Raw genomic sequence first — 20,268 nt, 5'->3', positions numbered from 1 at the left:
CCACTTCTGACTTTTTAAAATTATATATATATATTTATATTCAGTTGACAAATAACATCACAATTATTACTGTATAAAAAACTAAAATCACCATGGTAGCTAAGGCCTAAATTCTTAATTCAAATGTTTCCTCTGTTTATATCTATGAGATATTAGAAATTAGATTCCAGTACCTCAAAAAAAAAAAAAAAAAAAAGATCGAAAAGAAGTCTATGTTATTTACATACAATATGGAAAATAAGCTTTTTGGCCAAGCTAGATTGCTATTACCTACAATATTTACACTGTAAAGGTTAAGGGGAAAACATACTACTAAAAATATCCCTTCAAACAGAAATATATTGTGCCTGGAATTTTGTTCTTAAGATATTTGTATACCCTGACAAATTCCTATTGAATAGACTTTGCCCTCTAAAAGCATCTACTCAAAGTTTGAAACAGAGACCTTTTTAAAAATATTGTTAATCTAAGTATTGAGTCTGATATAACAATAAGCACTGAACTTTATTTAAACGAAATGATGGCAATGTGTGTAGATGAAATTTTTTAATATTGTAAAATATGCCTTAATGCTGACCCATAAGACTATCCACTATTCTTTTAACCCTTTAAGTCTCTCATATAAATGTCACTAAACAGTGAAATGTTCCAGTAACTTACCAGAAAAAATTACTTCATTCTCTTCTTAGAATTGTTTTTCTAATATTTAAAACATTTATGCTCTTGGGAAAAACAAACACAAGTCAGTGTAAGAGATGGAGCTTTAAACCGTGCTTTAATTTTCAGTAACTGGAGCCCACTGGTTAACTGAACCAGATGTAGAATTTTTAAATGATTATCTATGTAGTGTGTCAAATTAATGATAGAATGCATAGAAAAGCAGAGATAAGTTTTGGGAAAGGTATAAAGTGGTTAATGTGGAAAATTATATATTCTAATTTTAGTAACAAAAATTATTCTAAATGTAGGTGAATGTTAAATTAACACAGTATAAGAGAATAGCTTAAATAAACTGGGATTCACATATTACAATAGTAAATTATGACAGAATGAATCAAAGATATGAACAGTTCTGAGAACTCTTTTAAGCCTACTTCCAATAGAAATAGGTGTTTTTTTCCTGTACATAGTTGATGCTTTGTCTATACCATTTATAGTAGAAAAATAAATTCTTTAGCAACCTAGAAACAGTTTATAAAACTCTTAAAGTTTAATTTTCTTTGCCAGACATGCCAATGTTAAACTGACAGCTATAAATTAAAGCTATATAGACAACAGGTATACGTAATATAGAACAAGTTAAGAATACTACATTTACCGGATATTTCTTTTAAAAATTACTGTACTTTCTTAATTCCTGTGTGCTTTCCAATAGGAATAATAGGGACTTTCTTAGAAAAGATGTCAGAGCATAACACAAGTAAGATTTATAATATACATGTACTTCAACAGCAGCCTGATTCATGCTGATAGCTTGAAGTTGAAAGTGAAGTACAATACCTGGGATAGAACAATTGGAAAAGAATATTTATTTTAGGATAAAATGAGGCAATCAAACTCTTAGGAGCCTTGAATCTCAAAATCATCTATTTACTATAATACACATGAAGGAATCTTAAAATTGCAGTATGGAGCTTACAACAGTGACCAAATAATTTCTTCTTTACTACACAAAATAGGACCTAGCAATCAAAAACAAACCATTTTCTCTTTCCAGAAAAACTAATGATATGGTTTGATAATGAAAGAATTTTGAATACAGCCCAACTAAATTTACCTGTGTCACCCATTTAATAAGTTTTATCCTAATTTAGTGTTCTGGCTGAATCTTCACTAACAAAATATTTAACCCTCAAAGCAGCAGTCATTTCTAGAAACTCTGGTACCAACATGAAAACAAAACAAAACAAAAAACTGGTCTTAAAAAAATGGTACAAAAGCCATTTTGGATTGTAGTATAACACATCACAGAAAAGAATATGAATACAAGTTTGTGATTTATTGCTATATTAGCAATGGATGGTTTTTGGAATATATTCTCAAGGGCCACATAAAAATAGATTCAAGGAACAGATTAAATTGAAGACCTAGATTAAAATGTTTGGTTTAAAGAATTTTCTACAACAAATTTCATGTTTATGTATGAAAAGTTATATAACCTTATATGAAAATGTCATGAAGTATTTTTCTACACTATACTAAATGTATTCCCCAAGAGGGGAAAAAATTAAAATATCTAAAATATATTAGATTAAGATTACAAGACCATCAAAGATCTTTTCAACATGCATCCGTTTACAGAATTAACTGTATACAAAACGTTTATTTCATTACGGACCATAAAGAAATGAGTTGGTAACAACTACCCTTTGCATCACATTATCAAACTCACATTAGCCACAAGTGTGTCCTTGGTATGTGCGCAAAAGAAACAGGGTCATTTACTCCTCATCAAATCATCCACATGTTTACTTAGAAAATGAAGGTGCAGAAATGTGAAATATGGTACATGTACTTTTTTTCTTTCTTTCAAACATCCCAAGAATGGCATAAGTAGCCTAAAATTATAAAATACTTAATGGGGCTTTTAGTTATCTATACAGACTACTAGAGTGTGAATTAAATTCCCAAATTAGCACATCAAATAACAAAACCAGCCATAAAGCAGGCTGAAAGCATTAAATGTTTAATATATGTAAGTTTTTTTTTTTAAATCATTTGATTTCTATAGAAAAATTTTATTCACAATATGTGACAGAAATTGCCACAGGAATGATATACTGATTGCAATAAGGTTGCATGCAGCAGCTTTGCATTTTTATAACTATTTTTTGTTTATAAAAATTAAACCTCTCCAGTCATGCTTACCACATGGTTTTAGATTTGTAATGCTAAGTGAATAAGGAATTCCATATAGCTCAAAGAGAAAACGTCTCATCATTCTGAATGTGGATTATCTGTATGAAACATGAAATATACTACTGAACCCTGAAACATGCATGTCTAGATTTCCTTTTTGTCCAATTTGAGGCCGTCAACAATCACGTTCTACTTATATAATACCAAGAGGATCTGTCTGCAGTTGTGGCTGGATGAGCTGAGGCTGCAATGGTGGTGGCAGCTGAAGTGGGACCATTGATTCCACCAACTGTCCTGGGTTTGAAGGTGGTGGTGGAGCCACGGTGTTCGCAGTTTCTACAATCTCTCCGTTGTAAAAGAAAAACTGACATTGTTGAATGAATGTTTCAACAACAGACTGATGGATTTTAGTGGTAGACAGAAACTCCCGATTTTCAAAATCAGGTCTCATCAAGGTTGGCCAAAAACAGATAGATAAGTTGTCTGCTGTCATTAGGTTGATTTTATTTTGCTGACTAACCCTGAAATTATGAAAAGAAAAAAACAAAAATTAGAACTTACTGCAATTACAAAGTCTCAGAGCTGAATGATTTACCTTTAGTCCTGAATTTACCTTCAAATTTAAAAATCTTTTCTCTTTACATTCTACACTCAACTATATTCTAAAATAAGAGACAGTAATAAATACTTATTTGTGTTGAGAATGCCAGGCAGTCTTCTAAAAGTTTCACATGGGAGGGCTTAACTAGTTACATATTAAAGTCTTTTTTATTCATAAGGAAAAACCCTTTCCCTCTAGGCTAAGAAGGTCCTGTGACAAATATTACTGAGTTTTTAAACAACTCTAACTGGATTCAAAGTCTTTAAAGAGTATTGAGAGATTAAAAAAAAAAAAAATTAGGGCATGCCACCACTTTAAAACAACTTTGGAACAACTACTTATAACCTCCTTGAACCAAAAATATTGTTAACTTTCAAAATTTAACATCAATTTGCAAATGACCACACATTATTAAATGATTTGCAGCCAGTCCTTTAAATATGTGAGCAAGCACTTCTATCACTGTATCTTTGATAAGCAAGGCATATAAGTGGCGTATCTTGGACTGTAAACTATACAGAAAATAGTCCAGGCTGGGCATGGTAATTCCAGTTCTCAAGAGGCTGAAGCAAGAGGACAGTGGATTCCAGGACAGCCCGAGCTACACCAGACCCTGTGGAAAGGAAGGGAGAACAGTCCAGGGAAAAGGATGAAAAAGGGGAAAAACAACAACAAAAAGACCCTGAACCAAAGGGAACTCCAAAACACAGAAAAGCTCACTGAAGAAAACATGTGGCCTAACAATGTGTTGTGGCAAAAATCAGTAATTCGTGTTAAAAGAGACATAAGTGGAATATTCATAACAAAGTCAATCTTTTGTTAAAAAGTAGTCGGTGGCTGGTAGACCCAGTATGGTGTTTCCATGTAGCAGGTTAAGTGCTAGGTCCTGGAAATGCCTACGAAAAGCATATAGAATGAAGACCAAGTGAAGGTACTGCATCGGTTAGAAATGAGTGATCAGGGAAGGCTTCATGGATAAGGTAACCATTAAGTCAAGGGTAATAAATATAGACACAATGGTAAGAAGGAAGAAAAATTCAGTTACAGATACAATTACAGCAGCGTTTGTCAGAACCTCCTGGAGGGCTCGTTGAAACACAACTGCTGGTGAGTGTCTGAGGTTTCTCATTTATTTTGGGGTGAGGCCTGATAACCTACATTACTAATGTATTCCCAGATAATACTGATGCTGCTGATTTGGGGACCACACTCTGAGACCCCTGAGGCAGTCATGTTAAGATGTGACACAAATCATTACTACCATGCAGGAGAGGGAGAGGGGGTAGAACAAACAGAAGCACGAGTGTTTAGATTTTATACTAGGAGTCAGTATTATTTAATCACTAAGAAATCTTCACACAAAAATGCTTTAGAAAGATCATTTTGGTCTTAGAATGAAGGGAGGACAGGAATAAATGTTGAAAAAGATTCCCTATCAGCAATCTGGGTAACCTTTTCAGGGGATTGTGTGATAAGAACAGGAGGTAGGAATTGGCTAGGCAGTTAGGGTGAAAAAGACCCCAAAGAAAAGTAGCCAGTTTCTTGGCTAAAAGTCAAAATGTCCTTGGGCCTATGAGCAACGTACTCTGTTCCAAAGGCCCAAAATGTCGAAAGTATTTGGGAGCTCTTATCTAATCCCTAAAAGATTTTAGGGCTACCTCTTCAGAGGGGGGAATGTTAGAGTACCAAAAAGCCCCATTTGAAAAAAATAGAGAGTACATGAAGTTGTCAGAAAAAAGTGATGGGGAGATATGGGAGGAGAGGGAGGGAAGGGACTGGGTGCAGGCTTGATCAAAACACCTTATGTGCATGTATGAAATTCTTAATAAATTTGTTTTTAAGTTAAAAAAAAGTTGGAAAAGCAAGGTCAATCATAAATGGCATCAATTCTTAAATGAGAAATGGTAACTAAGTCATGGTATGCAAAAGAAAGTGAAAAAAATTATCAAAAAAGGTAGATGTGATTCACTGGATGTGCAGAGTAGAAGACTGTAATCAAAGAATAATTCCTCAGAATGACTTACAATGCTGTGACTCTGTCAGTCATTTATTGTACATATACTTTCCTTTTTCCTAAAATGTAAGTCCCATGAAACTCTGTTCACTGCTATGTCCCTAGTACTGTGAGAATCTGTGCCACCAAAAAGGCCTTTATAGTTATAGTCTATCTCCTAGTTAGCTTCAGCTGTCATCTTGACATGGCCTGGAATTATCTGAGGTGGTCTCAATTGGGGGATTGCCTGGATCAGAGTGGTCCATAGGGCATATCTATTGGGCACTGTCTTACTTGCTAATTTATAGAGGGCCCAGTCCACTGTGAGATACCCCATTCCTATGCAAGGGGGCCTGGGCTATCTAAGAAAGCTAGCTGAGCAGAACCTAGGGAGCAAGCCAGTAACAGTATTTATTCCTCCATGGTTTCTGCTTCAGTTCCTGCTTGAGCTCCTACCCTGCCTTCCTTGATGATGGTCTGTGACCTGTGAACTGTAAGTCAAATAAACCCTTTCCTCCCTTAATTTGCTTTTGGTCACAGTGTTTATCACAGCAACAGAAAAGCAAACTACAACATCTAGTAGAGCAGAGCATTTCTTTTAAAACTTAAGTCTGAATGTTCTGCTCTAACCTCCAGTGCTTCTTGTACCACTGAGAATAACAATGAATGTAAATCCTTCCAGGCTTTTTCCCCCCATGAAGTATGGTCTCACCTCTTACCAAAGAAGGGCGGGGGGGATGGAGCGCAGGAAGACCAATAGTATGCATAATGATATAAGATTTAAATTCTGAAACAAATTCTTTATTTCATTAGTAGAACAGTTTACTCTGTTCTGCTCAGACAAGCCTCTTTTTTGCTGTTCTTCAATGCACCAAACATGCTTTAGGCTTTGTTCATTATTGTACTAAAGCCAAAAACAGTGCCAGAACACAGTATCTAAGATAGCTTGGTGGGTCCGTGCTGTGATTCTTTGAATACATTCTGCCCTCTGCCCTTTTCTCCCAAATCTTTTAAATCAAGTCCAATTTTTATTTCAGCTTGGTTAGATGTTCATGAAATCTCACCATTGCCTATACTAGGTAAGGCCTAGTATGCCCTGCATGCAAACTGGTACCAAACTACACCAACCATTAGTTACTTTTCAAAACTTGTCCATTATACTGTCTTATCTATTTTAACGCTATGTATCAAGTTGGTATTTTTTTAAAACAACATACGAATTGGGGAAAGGGTTATAATGCTGATATAAGGTTGTATTGCACACTGATACCAGTAATACCACTGTACAGAGTCTCTTTTAAGAATTATAGACTAAAATGCACTCCATTTGGACTTTGATATTATTCTTTTTATTGTTTATTTTCTTGTAGTGTTTAGGATCAAACCCAGGCCTTCACAAATGCTAGGCAAATGTTTTGCCACTGGGCTACACCCTTAACCTGCAGAGTTCCTTAAAATGCCACTGAGAACATTTGACAGAATTGAAAAACTTAGTACAAATGCAAACAATCCTATTCAGTCTTCAGAACAACTTAGTGAAATGTTTTCTCATTTTTACAGTTGAAAAAAATCAAGACTCAAGATGGTAAGCAATTTGCCCAAGGTTACAATTTTAGTAATTATTTCAAATTTGACACCTGTTTGACTAAGCATTTAAATCATTAAAACTATACCTTTTGCTTAATATAAACTTGAAGCTTAAAATATTTAGTGTCAGGAATGCCAGAATTAGTATCCTACAGTTCTGGTTCAGGTAATTTGTGAAAAAATCTCACTGTATGAGACACCCAACAAACAACAGGCTATGGCAGAAGAGGCAAGCATTCTAATTATGATTTAACCCTTTTAAGCCCCATTTTTGGGGGGGGGGGAGTCTTTTTTTGAGATGGGGTCTCCCTGTAGCCCCAGGTGGCCTGGAACTCATTGAGATCCACCTGTCTCTGCCTCCCAAGTGCTGGGATTAAAGGTGTGAGCCACCACGCCTGGCATAAGCCCCAATTTTTGTAACTAAGTCCAAATGGTTGATTTGGTTAACTATCATCTTATAACTAAGATTCTATGATTTCACATAAGAGAACTACCAGCTCATAGGCTAGTTCAATGGTAGAGTGCTTGCCTAACATGTGGCAAGACCCTGGGTTTAATTTCTGGTAAATAAACAAGCAAGCAAACAAACAAACCCAAATGGATTGTACTATCTATGTAGCTGTTACATGGTAAAAAGTAGTAATAATACAGCTTTTTAAATATAAATTAGAAACTATAGACTGCCATCACAGAAAACCAAAAACCTTGTAATTACCCAATCTATAAAGTTCACAAGTTTGAAATATATAGTGCATTTATTTCTAAGTACCTGTTTAGATGTGTTATCACGTATCTGAACACATCATAGTTTACAGGATGAAATTTCTTAACAATTTCTTTCAAGGCATGAAGGCGTTCTGTTTTATCTGGGATTTCTGTAAAAGAAAAACTGTTCTGTAAAATTTATGTACTTTCAAATATTTGCTAAAACCTTGTTGAGCTCACTCTAAAAATTAAGAATGTGTTTAAAGCATATTATATTTTTATACAACTAAATATTTATTTAGAATTACCTAATTACTTATAAATCTGTTCATCTCAATATTCTTGATATACATACTATGGCTTTATAGGCATAACTCCTTGGTCCTACAGCTGGACGACAGAAGCAGGAACAGACAATTCATAATAAGCAATGACTATCATCCAACAAAACTTCCAAAATATGAATTTTCTGTGACTTTAATGTCTCATAAATTTTTCTTTTGCTATAAAAATGCTTCTCAGCTCAAAAGCCTTCCAAAAATTAATGCTAGGCTGAATACAGCCTTCAAGCTATAGCTATCTACACTACACCTACTTGCAAATCTACTTTATAAAAAAATTTTCCCTTATATAAACCTTTAATGTATTTTCCAAATTTATGCAAACTACAAAACAGGAGAACTAACATGTACTCCTGCAATAAATGGAGAAAAAGGCTTTATTTCCTGTTCTTCCTCTTTTTTATCATGGTAGAATTATCAAGTACTAAAAAGTCATGTCACATTTTATTTATTTATTTTTTTGGTCTTTTTGAGACAGGGTGTCCCTGTAGCCCCAGCTGTCCTGGAACTCACTATGTAGTCCAGGCTGGCCTTGAACTCAGAGATCTGCCTGCCTCGGTTCTCCCAAGTGCTGGGACTAAAGGTGCGCACCACCACGCCCAGCCACATTTTACTTTTAAATTAGTCTTTTAAAATGTCCTAAGGAAGTTCTGAGGTAACTATTTATGGTCAAGAAATAACATCTGGAAATATGTATAAAGATATTATTCCTTGTGACAATGTATCAGAACTAGTATTTAAGTGTTAAAAATATTTTACATGATTTTTAATTTTTCTTTCATTAAATTATGTGTATATGTCTGTGCACATGAGTGCCCATACAGGTGGGTGCCCTGGAGCTGGAATTGCAGGTGGTTGTGAGCCATGTGACATGGGTGCTGGGAACCAAACTTGGATCCTCCACAAATGCAGAAGTGTTCCTAACTCCTGAGCCATTTTTCCAGACGCTATTTAAAACCTTTTCATTTTTTATATTATTTACTTATTTATGTCCGGGGGAGGGGGGGATATGCCACAGCACATGTGTGGGGATCACAGGACAATTTGTCAAAGCTGTTTGCGAGATTCCAGAGGAACAATCTCAGGCTGTCTGGCTTCCTGGCAAGCTCCTTTACCTGCTGAATCATCTTGCCTGCCCTTAGCTAGTTTTTAATTAAAAAACACAAAACAGCTGAGGATTTTTAAAATAATCAAAGCTACAAAAGCATCTCATTTAGAAGAACCTGAAGACATCATCAAAGAGAAATATTGGGCTGGAGGGATGGCTCAGCAGTTAAGAGCACTGACTGCTCTTGCAGAGGACTCGGGTTCAATTCCCAGCTCCCACATGGCGGCTACAAACCGTCCTTAACAACTCCAGTTCCAGGGGAATCTGAAGCCCTCTGCAGCACTGCAGGACACAGGGGCACTCACATACATACAGGCAATACACTCATACACATAAAATTAAAAAAATTAAAAAAAAGAAATATTAAAGGGGAAATTCAGAAATTACATCATTTTAGCCATTAATATAAATAAAGCACTAGGTTTCTTGATGTCCAAATAGACATTAGGATCTATTTCCCAAATAAATGAGTATGTGCATACTAGAAACATTTGAGTGATTGATGTCAAAGTAGGAACCCCAGGGCTATGAGGAGAGAGGAGACAGGAGGGTCACTAGGGTCATCCATGGGGACCCTGACCTTTGTTAGATTTAGTGGATACCTTTATGTAAGTGTTTCTAGTAAGGTTATATCAGCAATCGATATCCAGACACTGCCATCACCAACACCCCAAAGATCAAGTTTATACTTACTTGCTGCTTCCAATAGCTCTGGATGAAGTGAATACGGAATTAAAGGGTCTGGGAGATCAGCAAAGAAAGCCTTGAGAGCTCCAGCTACAGCATTTACTGTCACTTCCATTGATACCAGATTGATATTATGATCTGTAAGACAAAATAAAATTTTACCTTAATAATGGAATTTTTAATTTACTGTAGAAGTAAGCTAAGCATTCACTTCTCCATCAAAAGACATTTCTCCTTAGTCCCTTTTCTTCACAGGCTGACAAACCATACAGATCAGGGAAAGAGAAGTCCTAAGCAAGAAACACTTTTTGTTAAGAAAAACTACACAGTACACATCAGTATATAGTACATAGTGTATTAAAGAACTTTTACTAATACCTAGGGCTCCTAATTTCTGTGTTTACATATAGACTATTTAAAAGCGACCATAACAAAATAGAAAATACAAATTATGTATATAAATTCTAATTTGGCCCTTTTAACTTAAAAAATATATATCTTATTTATTATTTTTATTTTATGCGTAGGAGTGTTATGCCTGCATGTAGGTAAGTGCACCCAGGTCGTGCAGTGCCCGCAGAGGACAGAAGAGGCTGTCAGATCCTCTGGAACTGGAGTTACAGACAGTTGTTAGCTGCCATGTGGGTGCTGGGATTCAAACCCGGGTCCTTCTGCAAGAACAATCAGTGCTCTTAACTGCTCAGCCATCTCTCCAGTCCCTTAACTTTATATTGTAACATTTTACATAAAATAGGCTAAATAATTACCTTATCAGTGAAGGGCTGACTTAAAAAATAAGAATGAAACATACTAAGGGTATATCATAAGGTTTATTAGTAAGTCACTCGTGTAAAAATATAGACCAGAAAAATAAATTATTCCATTGCCTAGGTATAATCATTGCTTGTATTTTGAGCCCTTCTTTGGTCACTTAAATATGACCTATTTACATATCTTACTGAACAAGTATTACCTCATCACCCCCATATTTACTCTTAATTGCCTCCACTGTGTGATGAAAAAAATGAGATCTAGAAAGATAAACTTACCCGAAGCATAAGGATAATAAGTGGCAAGACTCAAAACAAAACCACTGATCTGACTCCAAGAGCCCCATCTACTACCCTGCCTTCTTCACTGGAAGCAAAATTTTACCAATTTGATATGCCTTTAGTATGCTCATGCAAAGGCTTTTTAACATAAATTCCTTGAAGACTTTCTCTAACAAAGGAATCTGAATTTTAATATCCATAAACTGCCTCTCAAAATGTACCTACAACCAAGTATACAAAATAACCTGTTTGACTTTTGATCCTACCGACCACCCTTTTCACTAATAATACAATCTTAAATAAATTTTCATTTCTTTGTCATTGGTAGAGGTTGAGCATATTTTCAAATATATGTCTGTGGCTTAATCTGTATAGGTATTCAGACTCTCTAAGATTATAGTTTGTCTCTTGATTTTACTTATATTCTCATACAGAATTTTTACATTTTCAGACAGTTCAGTTTGTTAATTTGGTTCAAGTTTTCTAGGTTTTATACCAAATTTAGGCATTTCCTAGTCTAAGAGTAAAAATAAAAATAAAAATATTCACTTATTTTTCCCCTAATAAAATAGTTTCATTTTTCATGTATGTCTCTGATCACATATGGAATTATGAGTAGGGAACTTAGCTCTGAATTCATTACTAAAGATTCGTTATTAGCTATTAAAAAACACTTTTACATAGTACTATCTTTGATATACAAAGATGATGATCCAGCATAAGTAAATTTATTGCTTGTCTAATTCTGCTGCTGGCTTTATAGAGATTCAATTATTAGTCTTTTATTTGTCAGATAGCTTATTGGATTGGAAACAATAAATATGGTAAGAACCAGAGTACATGGTCCATAATATATCTTGCCCTATCTCAAAAATGTTTGTATTATACTAATCCCCACAGTCTCAACATATGAAATAGATACTCATTATTTTTAAAACAAAACCTATAAATTCCATTGCTTTTGAGCTTAAAACAGACTCTGCTTCAATTCTAAGCACCTTCTTTTCAGTAAGTCCTTTTTGTCTTCTGCCTTCACACATTAAAATAGATGTAACACTTGTGTTTTCTTGACCCAACTGTTCAACTGTCTCAGATCTTTTATTCTAAATGCATTTTAAAAGTTTCATATTTCCAATGTATCATTTCCTAATATCCAACTTCCTAACAAGACTCTAAAGGAATAAACAGCATTTTTGGTTAGTGCAAAGACAGACCTTCCCTAGCAATTTCCTACCTTCAGAACTGTGGCTACTATATATTTAGTATTTAAATCACACTTTCAAACTCTCTCTTTTCCATGTCCATTTCCCTAAGAAGATTCCAAAACCAATCCCTACCATAAAACTCCAAGAAGGAAAACAGTGATTTTATTTTGTAATTATCTTACCTTGATCAAACTGCTTTTGAATATTGTCTTGATCAGTTTTATTTCCACTAACTCGGTACAGTCCTTCAGTACATAATCCTAAGAGATTTAAAAAAATGTTTTATAAACATATATTCATAACAAAGAATACATTTAATACTAAATCCTTAGTTACCTAACAAAATGTGATGAAGTGTGTTTAATAAATTTTCCTGATATTTAAGTAAGTTCTTAACAAACTACTACTTGAATGTCCTGAAATCATTCAGGACATTAGTTCCAAATAATATTAAGTAGACAAACTTTTCCCTGTTTCATCCAATAAGTGATGATCAAATCCTTGAAATATATGTGAAATATATGTGTGGGTGTGTGTGTACATACAGGTATATTGTGTGCATACATACACCTCCCACCCTCACAATCTTTTTGATGTGAAACCTCCTAAAAACTAAACAATAATCCCTCCCAAAAAAAATCAGTAAGAAAAGCCTCTCTCATTTTTACAAGTTGTCTTATCAAGACAACTCTTTAAAAATTATTACTATATGTGTGTGTACGATTGAGTGGGGGCGGGTACATGTGTGTGTGTGGAAGTCAGGGGACAACTCTGTGGAGTCAGTTTTCTCTTTCCACCTGTATGTGGGTTCTGGGGATCAGAACTCTGGTTCATCAAGACTATACAGTCAGGCAACTTTACCTGCTGAGCCATCTTGCTAGTAAATCTTTCTTTTTTGCTATAATCACTCTACTCAAATCAAACCAAATGGAATCTGTCTCCTCCTACCCTGAGGTAAGAAATCATCTCCTTCCCTGCCACAGTATTATCAGAGGATGCAAGTCAAGAGCCTGCAATTCTAACCCTAACTCTCAGCCCTCTCCCTTCTGGTACAGTGGTGGAGAGGCCTACTGATACAGGAGATTTCCAGAAGTACAAACTGTGCTTGGTGGGAAGCACCTACGTGTTTTCAAAAACCTTATTAATAAGGCATGTATACCTCTCATCAGAGTTCACAGAAAGAACATTAGAAAAATTGTTCCAATACCATTCATGGGGCAGTATGCCAAGTATGCACAGGGTAAAATTATTTTTCTTTCTCTCTGGTTGTTTCATCGGGTGGCTAGGAAACTAGTTGAGAAAGAACACAAAAGGTGATTAAAATGTTCTGTGCATCTATCAAAAATGCACATAACTGTCCCTGTCATGCCTAGTGTACCTCACTGTACATCAGTCCTTAAAAATTAAAGAAATTTAAGTAAATATTTAACTCTAGTTAGGATTCCATTCTAGCATATGTATACTTTTGTGTACTCTAGACTTGAACAAATTATCGTGTATACTGAAGATGATGGGAAGATGGTTTCCACCTTTGGAGAAAGGAACTAATCGATACAAAACACACTGAACTAAAGAATACTTAGTACATCAAAATTGTAGGTATCCATAAATTCATAGCTTTTAACAAATATAAAATTAAATATGTACATATGTATATGCAGGAAAACATGCATACATGTATTTATTTCCTAGGACTGCTTCTGTTAGGGTACAGAAGCAGCTCCAATTGTGGTTTCTAAATAGCATTTATCATCAAAAGAAAACACAGCTCTTTGGCAAAGAGGCTGAATTCAAGGCTTGATCAAAAAAAGTACAGTCAGACAGGCATGGTAGTACACGCCTTTTATCTCTGCAGTTGAGAGGCAAGGGCAAGTGGCTCTCCATGAAATCGAGGACTACAGCTCTAGGCCAGCTGGGGCTACAGAGTGACCCCATATCAAAAAAAACCCAAAAGAAAAGTATTGTCAAACCTGGTATATCATATGCCAGAGAGTAATGAAATACTTAAATAGAATTATGCCAACAGATTTAAATAATAAAAATAATTTTAAAATGCTGTTATTTCAATGAACATAAAAATAGGTTAAGTTAATAGCAATATGAGTAAGTGGGAAAGAAAAACTCATCATATCCCTACAAAGAAGCTGTTACATTCAAAGTTCTAACACCAACAACAAGGTCCAGCAGAGAGCAACAAATGTCAACATTTATTTATATTCATTCATTCATTCATTCATTCATTTTAAAGCCTACAGCACCTGGTATTCCCAGGTGGTCTCCCATCCAAGTACTAACCAGGCCGACCCTCCTTAGCTTCCAAGATCAGACGAGATTGGGAGTGTTCAGGGTGGTATGGTCTTAAGACAACAAAATGCGAAAATGTAATCACTTATATTGAGACAATCTCCAGATATGATGCACTGAGTAGGGACAAAATACCGCTTTTGTCGAATTTCAGACAAAACGTCTGGTTTGTATCTAATGAGGAAGGAGACAAACCCACATTAAGGGCCAGCCTACAAATTAAAAGCTTGTAATTTTGAAAACCATAAAAGCCAAGAAAAACAAAGGCAAATAAGGACCCCTTCCAAATGAAAGGAACTGAAAACAACTCGATCAAGACTGAGGATGTAACTGAGTTCGTAGAGTGCTTGCCTGGCATGTATGATGTTCTGGGTTTAATATTCAACACCACATAAAACTGAGTATGGCAGCCACTGCCTGTAATCCCAGCACTTCTGAGGCAGAGAAAGCAAGAGGATCAGAGCTCTACATCATGAGTACAAAGCCAGCTTTGGATACATGAAACCCCTCTCAAGCAAAGACTCAGTCAGAGTAAATGTATCCACATCAGCTCCTGGACTGTACCTTCCACCAAGAAAAAGTCTTACAAGATACTACCATGTGTTAAAATCTAAACATGTACCATATGCAGACAATAGTTTTGTGTACTACTTTCATGATTGATTACTGTGGTTTTGCATGAGAATTTTTTTGGTAGGGGGGAAAAAAAGTGCACAGGTTTAGGGACTGTTGCCTTAAACTTTTCTTCAAATGGTTCAAGGTAAATAAGCACACACACATACATAATATGTATAATAAGTTATTAGGACAAAATAAAAATACACGCCAATTTTTTGTACTTTTGTACTTTTCTGAAAAGATGAAATTAAAATAAGTTATAAATTTTTTGGCCAGGCATAGTGGTACACGCTTTTAAGTCCAATATTTGGGAGGCAGAAAGGATCTCTGAGATAGAGGCCAGCCTGGTCTTCATAGCGCATTCCAAGTCAGCTGGGGCTACAGGGAGACCCTGTCTCAAAAAACAAAATAAGCTCATTCACTGCTGGTGGGACTGTAAACTCGTACAACCCCTATGGAAAGCAGTGTGGAGAACTCTTAAAAACCACTCCTTGCATAGACACTTGTTTAACCATGTTTGTTGCTGCTCTTTTTACAATAGCTAAGAGATGGAAGCAACCTAAGTGCCCCTCAACTGATGGTTGATTAATGAATGTGGTATATTTACACAATGGCGTGCTACTCAGCAGTAAAGAAAGATGAAATAATGAAATTTACAGGTAAATGGATGGATCTAGAAACTGTTATACTAAGTGAAATAATACAGATTCAGAAAAACAGAAGACATATGTTCTCCCTAATTTGTGGATCTTAGCACCAAATCCTTATAAGAGATGGAATCCCACTGAAACGGGCCAATAGCCCATGGAAAACAGATGATGCAGAGACCTGAAGGTTCAGTGCCTTGCCACAATGGGAGGAAGATCATCTCACACCTATTACCCCCTCCAAGGCTCAGGGATCTTTGTGGAAGAGGTTGGCGGAAAGAATGTAAGAGCTGGAGAAAGGTGTGGAGGGTTAACCGGAAGTGTCCTCCAACCACTATGCCGGCCAAGCTATAGTCACACCTCCATCCCATGCTTGTCAAGGGGTTCTTGGGGGAGTCAGTTACCCCTCCCACCCAATCAGGCAACCTTAGCTGCATGTGGGGGAGGGGCTAAGATCTATAAGCCGAGAACACCATGAGGCATGCCATTTTGTGCAGCTGTCAAGAGGTCACAGATATATTATTTGAGTGTGGACTTTCCAGTGCAGCTGTAAATGGGGGGGGGGTGCCCACTCGTCTGTAAATAAACCCCCATGCTCTTTTAGCAAGCCCAATAAACTTAGAATTAAAAAAAAAAAAAAAGAACAGAGCTAACGGAAACCTTCATTATTCCACCAAACTTGACTCCATGTTGCCAAATCTTTTGGTCTTTGATTTCTTATTCCTATTTTTCTCCCCTTAAACTTCATTGCCTACATATTTTTATGTAACCTACTTCAAGTTACTTCTGGAAAGATGTGTTAAAAATTGTTTCTCTTTGGAATAAAAAAAATAAGAAAACCAAAATAAAACAAAATTTTATTCATCTATTTATATTTTACGTGTATGTGTTTTGCCTGCAGAAGAGGGTATCAGATCCCCTGGAACTGGATTATGGACAGCTGTTAGCCACCATGTGGCTGCTGAGAATCAAACCTGGGTCCTCTAAAGCAGGAGTGTCTTAACAGCTGAGCCATCTCTCTTTTTTTAGTTCCTTAGTTTTATACATCTGTATCTATATATTTATACATCTGTATCTAACAACTATCATAAATTCAAATTTTTTTTATTAGTTACATTTAGGCAGTTCAAAGATCTATTTCTGAATTAAAATACATATTGCTAAGTATAGATAGTAAAGGTTTTGTTTTTGTCTTTTTGAGTTTTATATGTTAACTTGACTGGGTATAGTACTCAGTTATTCAATCAAATGTTAATTTAGATGTTGCTGTAAAGGTCTTTGTTGATATAAAGAAAGTACATACTGTGCAATTTTGAGGACCAGAATTCAGATCCCCAGAACCCATGTAAAAGCTACGCAGATGTGGCAGCTGCTGTTAATCCTAGCATTCTGGAGGCAGAACTGGGATCTCAGGGGCAAACTGGCTAGTCAGACTTGGCAAGCTCTGGGCTCAGCAAGAGACCCTGCCTCTACAAAGTGGAGAGTAATTGAAGAAGATCCTAGACATTAACTCTGGGCTTCCATAAGGACACACATATGCCCATGCACATCTGAACACACACACACACACACACACACACACACACACACACACACAAATAAATCCGGGAAATGTTAGCGAGGAAAGAACCTCTAAATTACCTATACGCTATCTTCCATAATCCTAGACTGGCAGACTCATGAACATAGTCTACATTCTGGATGAAAGCTGTCAAGTGCCAGAGGGAGCAATAAGGACTAATTCTTGCCAAAGAATTGTGGTTGTGGACTCTGACCTGTCTGGTGGTTCCCAGAGGAATGCAAAGGCTTGCCTTTCATCAACTCTCTGGAGTCAAAGTATTTTCTCCCCTTTGGTTCTAGGCACTTAAGGAAACTACTAGAACACTAAACTTATGGAATACAGACCTCAGTGGCAAAAACTGAAAAATACAGTGTACAACAGTGGACAAGTCACTAAACAAGCAAACAACATAACCCACAAACAGCACAATCTTATTGAGGGGGGAACAAGATGATTTCCAGAGCTGCCAAAAATTTCAAAGTCATCTGTTTGCATAACAAATTAAGAGGCATTCAAAGTGTAACCCCCTACAGGGAAAATAAAGATTATTCATGAAGAGACCAGCCAATGCACTTATAGAGATTTTTAGAACACCTTTTTTTTGGGGGGGGGGGAATCCACTAAGAACTAAAGGAAACCATGAACCAAAAACTAAAGGAAATCAATAGAATTAATTAATGACCAGAAGGCAGATATGGTGGTGTATATACGTGCAGTCTCAACATTTGGGAGGTGGAGGCTGGAGGACCAAGAGCTCAAGGTCATCCTTGGATGCACAGCAAATTCCAGGCCAGCTTGGGCTTCATGACACCCTATTTCAAAAGCAAAAAACCAGAACATCAATAAAGACAGAGAAATAATAAAAAGGTCCCAAAGAGAAATTCTGGATCTGAAAAGTACGATGAAAAGTGAAGTGAAGAACTTACTCTGAATGCTTACAACAGATGTGAGCAGGACAGGAAAGAATCGGGGTTAGTTAAGACTGGCCGAGACCCAGTCTACAGGAACAAAAAAGGAAAATGAAGAAACGTTAAAAAAGAAGAAACAGAAAACTCAAGTACCTATCAAAAATTCTTCATCTAGCAAAACCAGTCTTCAAATATGAAGGAAAATTAAGTAATTAGGAGAGAAACAAAAGCTGAGATTGGACACATCCTATATGAAATGACAGGGAGTATACGAAGCTGAAACGATGGACAGAAACTTGAAGCTCTAACAATAGCCAAACACAGATGAGCAAATAGCAAACAAACAAAAACCAGAGCTGCACTAAGTGCATAATACATAAGCCAGTACTTGTATTTCAGCTATGATTGGTCTGTAATTTCCCATTCTGTTCTGAGTTTATATCTTAAGTGCATAAACATAACAAATTTTTGTTAACAGACATACAATGTGTAAAGATGCAATTTGTGGCATTAATTTAAAGGGATGCGAAACAGTTGTAAAGGAATTTTGTGTACTTTTGAAATAAAATTGGATTTAATTAAAACAGGACTGGTAAAAAGTGAAGATGTTAGTTATAACCCCTTGGTAACAATTAAAAAAGCTAACTTGAACTCTCCTTTTCTCTGTAATAGAGACTGATCAAATAGATAAAAAGAAAAAAACATTATGCAGCCTATAAGATATCATCACAGAACTAATGACACAAATATTTGAATGTAAAGGATTGAAAGGCCTATCAAGGTACTGATAACAATGGTATTGGCTGCTTATGAGACCAAGGCAGGAGGATCACTTGAACCTAGAAGTTCATGCACAAGGATAATAAGATGACCCAGTCTCAAACAAAACAAACCTAAAAGATTGAAAAACTGTATCCATGCAAATAAAAACAAGTGTCTATCTTAATTAACAGAAAACAATAGAGCTCTAAGAAAAAAATTGCTACAAGAGATACAAAAGTCATTATATAGTAACAGAGGGAATCCATCAAGATGATGTAGTGATTTGGAACCCATGTACCCAAGGAACATTCTAAAATATAAGAGGCAAAACTGAAGCTCAACTATGAAAGTGAGGAAAGAGTAAAATCCTACAGTACAACAATGCACACAGCAACTAGATAAAGGCCATCAAGGAAGAGAAGACTTGAACAGCATCAAGAGCCAAGGAGACAAGACACAGAACATCCAACACATCACAATGTACATTCTCTGTCAAAGGGCACAGTAAATACTCCCTAAGGCAGACCACATTAGTTCACAAAACAAAGTGCATGAGCATATTCTCAGGTGACAAAGAAATGAAGATATAAATGAGTAACAAAAGAAAATTGACAAATAAATGGAAATTAAACAACATACTCTTAAACTGCCAATGGATCAAAGATTATTACAAATGAGATTAGAAAATATCCTGAAATGAATAAAATGGAAAACCTACAGGACTCAGCAAAAGCATTCTTTAAAGAGAAATCTGTGACTATAAACACCTTCAATAAGCAGACCCTCAGACTGGGGGGTGTAGCTCAATAGACAGCATGCTTATTAGCATGTGTGTGGCCCTCAGTTCAATAACCAGTAACACAGAACAAACAAGCACTCTGTTTTATGGTTCACTTTAAGGACTCAGAAAAGGAGAACAGTCTATACTCAAAGCTAGCAGAATAAAGGAAATAAATATCAGAAAATAAAAAACAGAAAACCAGGGAAAATCAACAACTCTAAAAGTTCATTCTTTGAGAAGATCAATGAGATTGACAAACTTTTAGATAGATTGACCAAGCAGGCTGGGCAAAGAAGACTTCAATTACCAAATTCAGATATGAAAATAGTGACATTAATGAAAACACAAAAATAAAAAGAATTACAAGACTAAGGTATTATGAACAATTTCATGCCAACAGAAGACATAATCCAAGTGAAATGGGAAAATTATTAGCAATACACACAAAGTTCACTAAAGAAAATCAGAAAAACCTCGACAGACCTGTAACTAATAATAAGCTTTTTCTGATAATGAAAACCTGGCAACAAGAAAGTGAAGAATCACACA

The 20,268-nt window shown here is 35.8% G+C and overlaps 1 protein-coding gene and 1 pseudogene across 3 annotated transcripts in view; both read right to left on the bottom strand.

The window, feature by feature from the left end:
- Positions 1-1,186: 1,186 nt before the first annotated feature.
- The window catches only part of Arhgap5 (Rho GTPase activating protein 5), a 79,737-nt gene continuing 60,655 nt past the window's right edge, over positions 1,187-20,268 (bottom strand). For all 3 annotated transcript variants that reach the window (XR_003847955.1, XM_008824221.3, XM_008824222.3), the window contains 4 exons: positions 12,321-12,398; positions 9,888-10,019; positions 7,810-7,915; positions 1,187-3,380 (listed from right to left, as the gene is read on the bottom strand). Coding sequence is in view for 2 of the 3 variants with exons in the window: in XM_008824221.3 (XP_008822443.1) it covers positions 3,053-3,380; positions 7,810-7,915; positions 9,888-10,019; positions 12,321-12,398 (644 nt within the window). In the remaining variant the exon portion in view is untranslated. The remainder of the gene's footprint in view (positions 3,381-7,809; positions 7,916-9,887; positions 10,020-12,320; positions 12,399-20,268) is intronic.
- Positions 14,385-14,502, bottom strand: LOC115068623 (annotated as a pseudogene).

This window comes from Nannospalax galili, unplaced genomic scaffold (assembly GCF_000622305.1).
Source record: "Nannospalax galili isolate Female #2095 unplaced genomic scaffold, S.galili_v1.0 scaffold1509, whole genome shotgun sequence".
NCBI classification, from domain to species: Eukaryota; Metazoa; Chordata; class Mammalia; order Rodentia; family Spalacidae; genus Nannospalax; species Nannospalax galili.
Note: the sequence above shows the minus strand (reverse complement) of the source record. Positions and strands in the feature narration are given on the sequence as shown.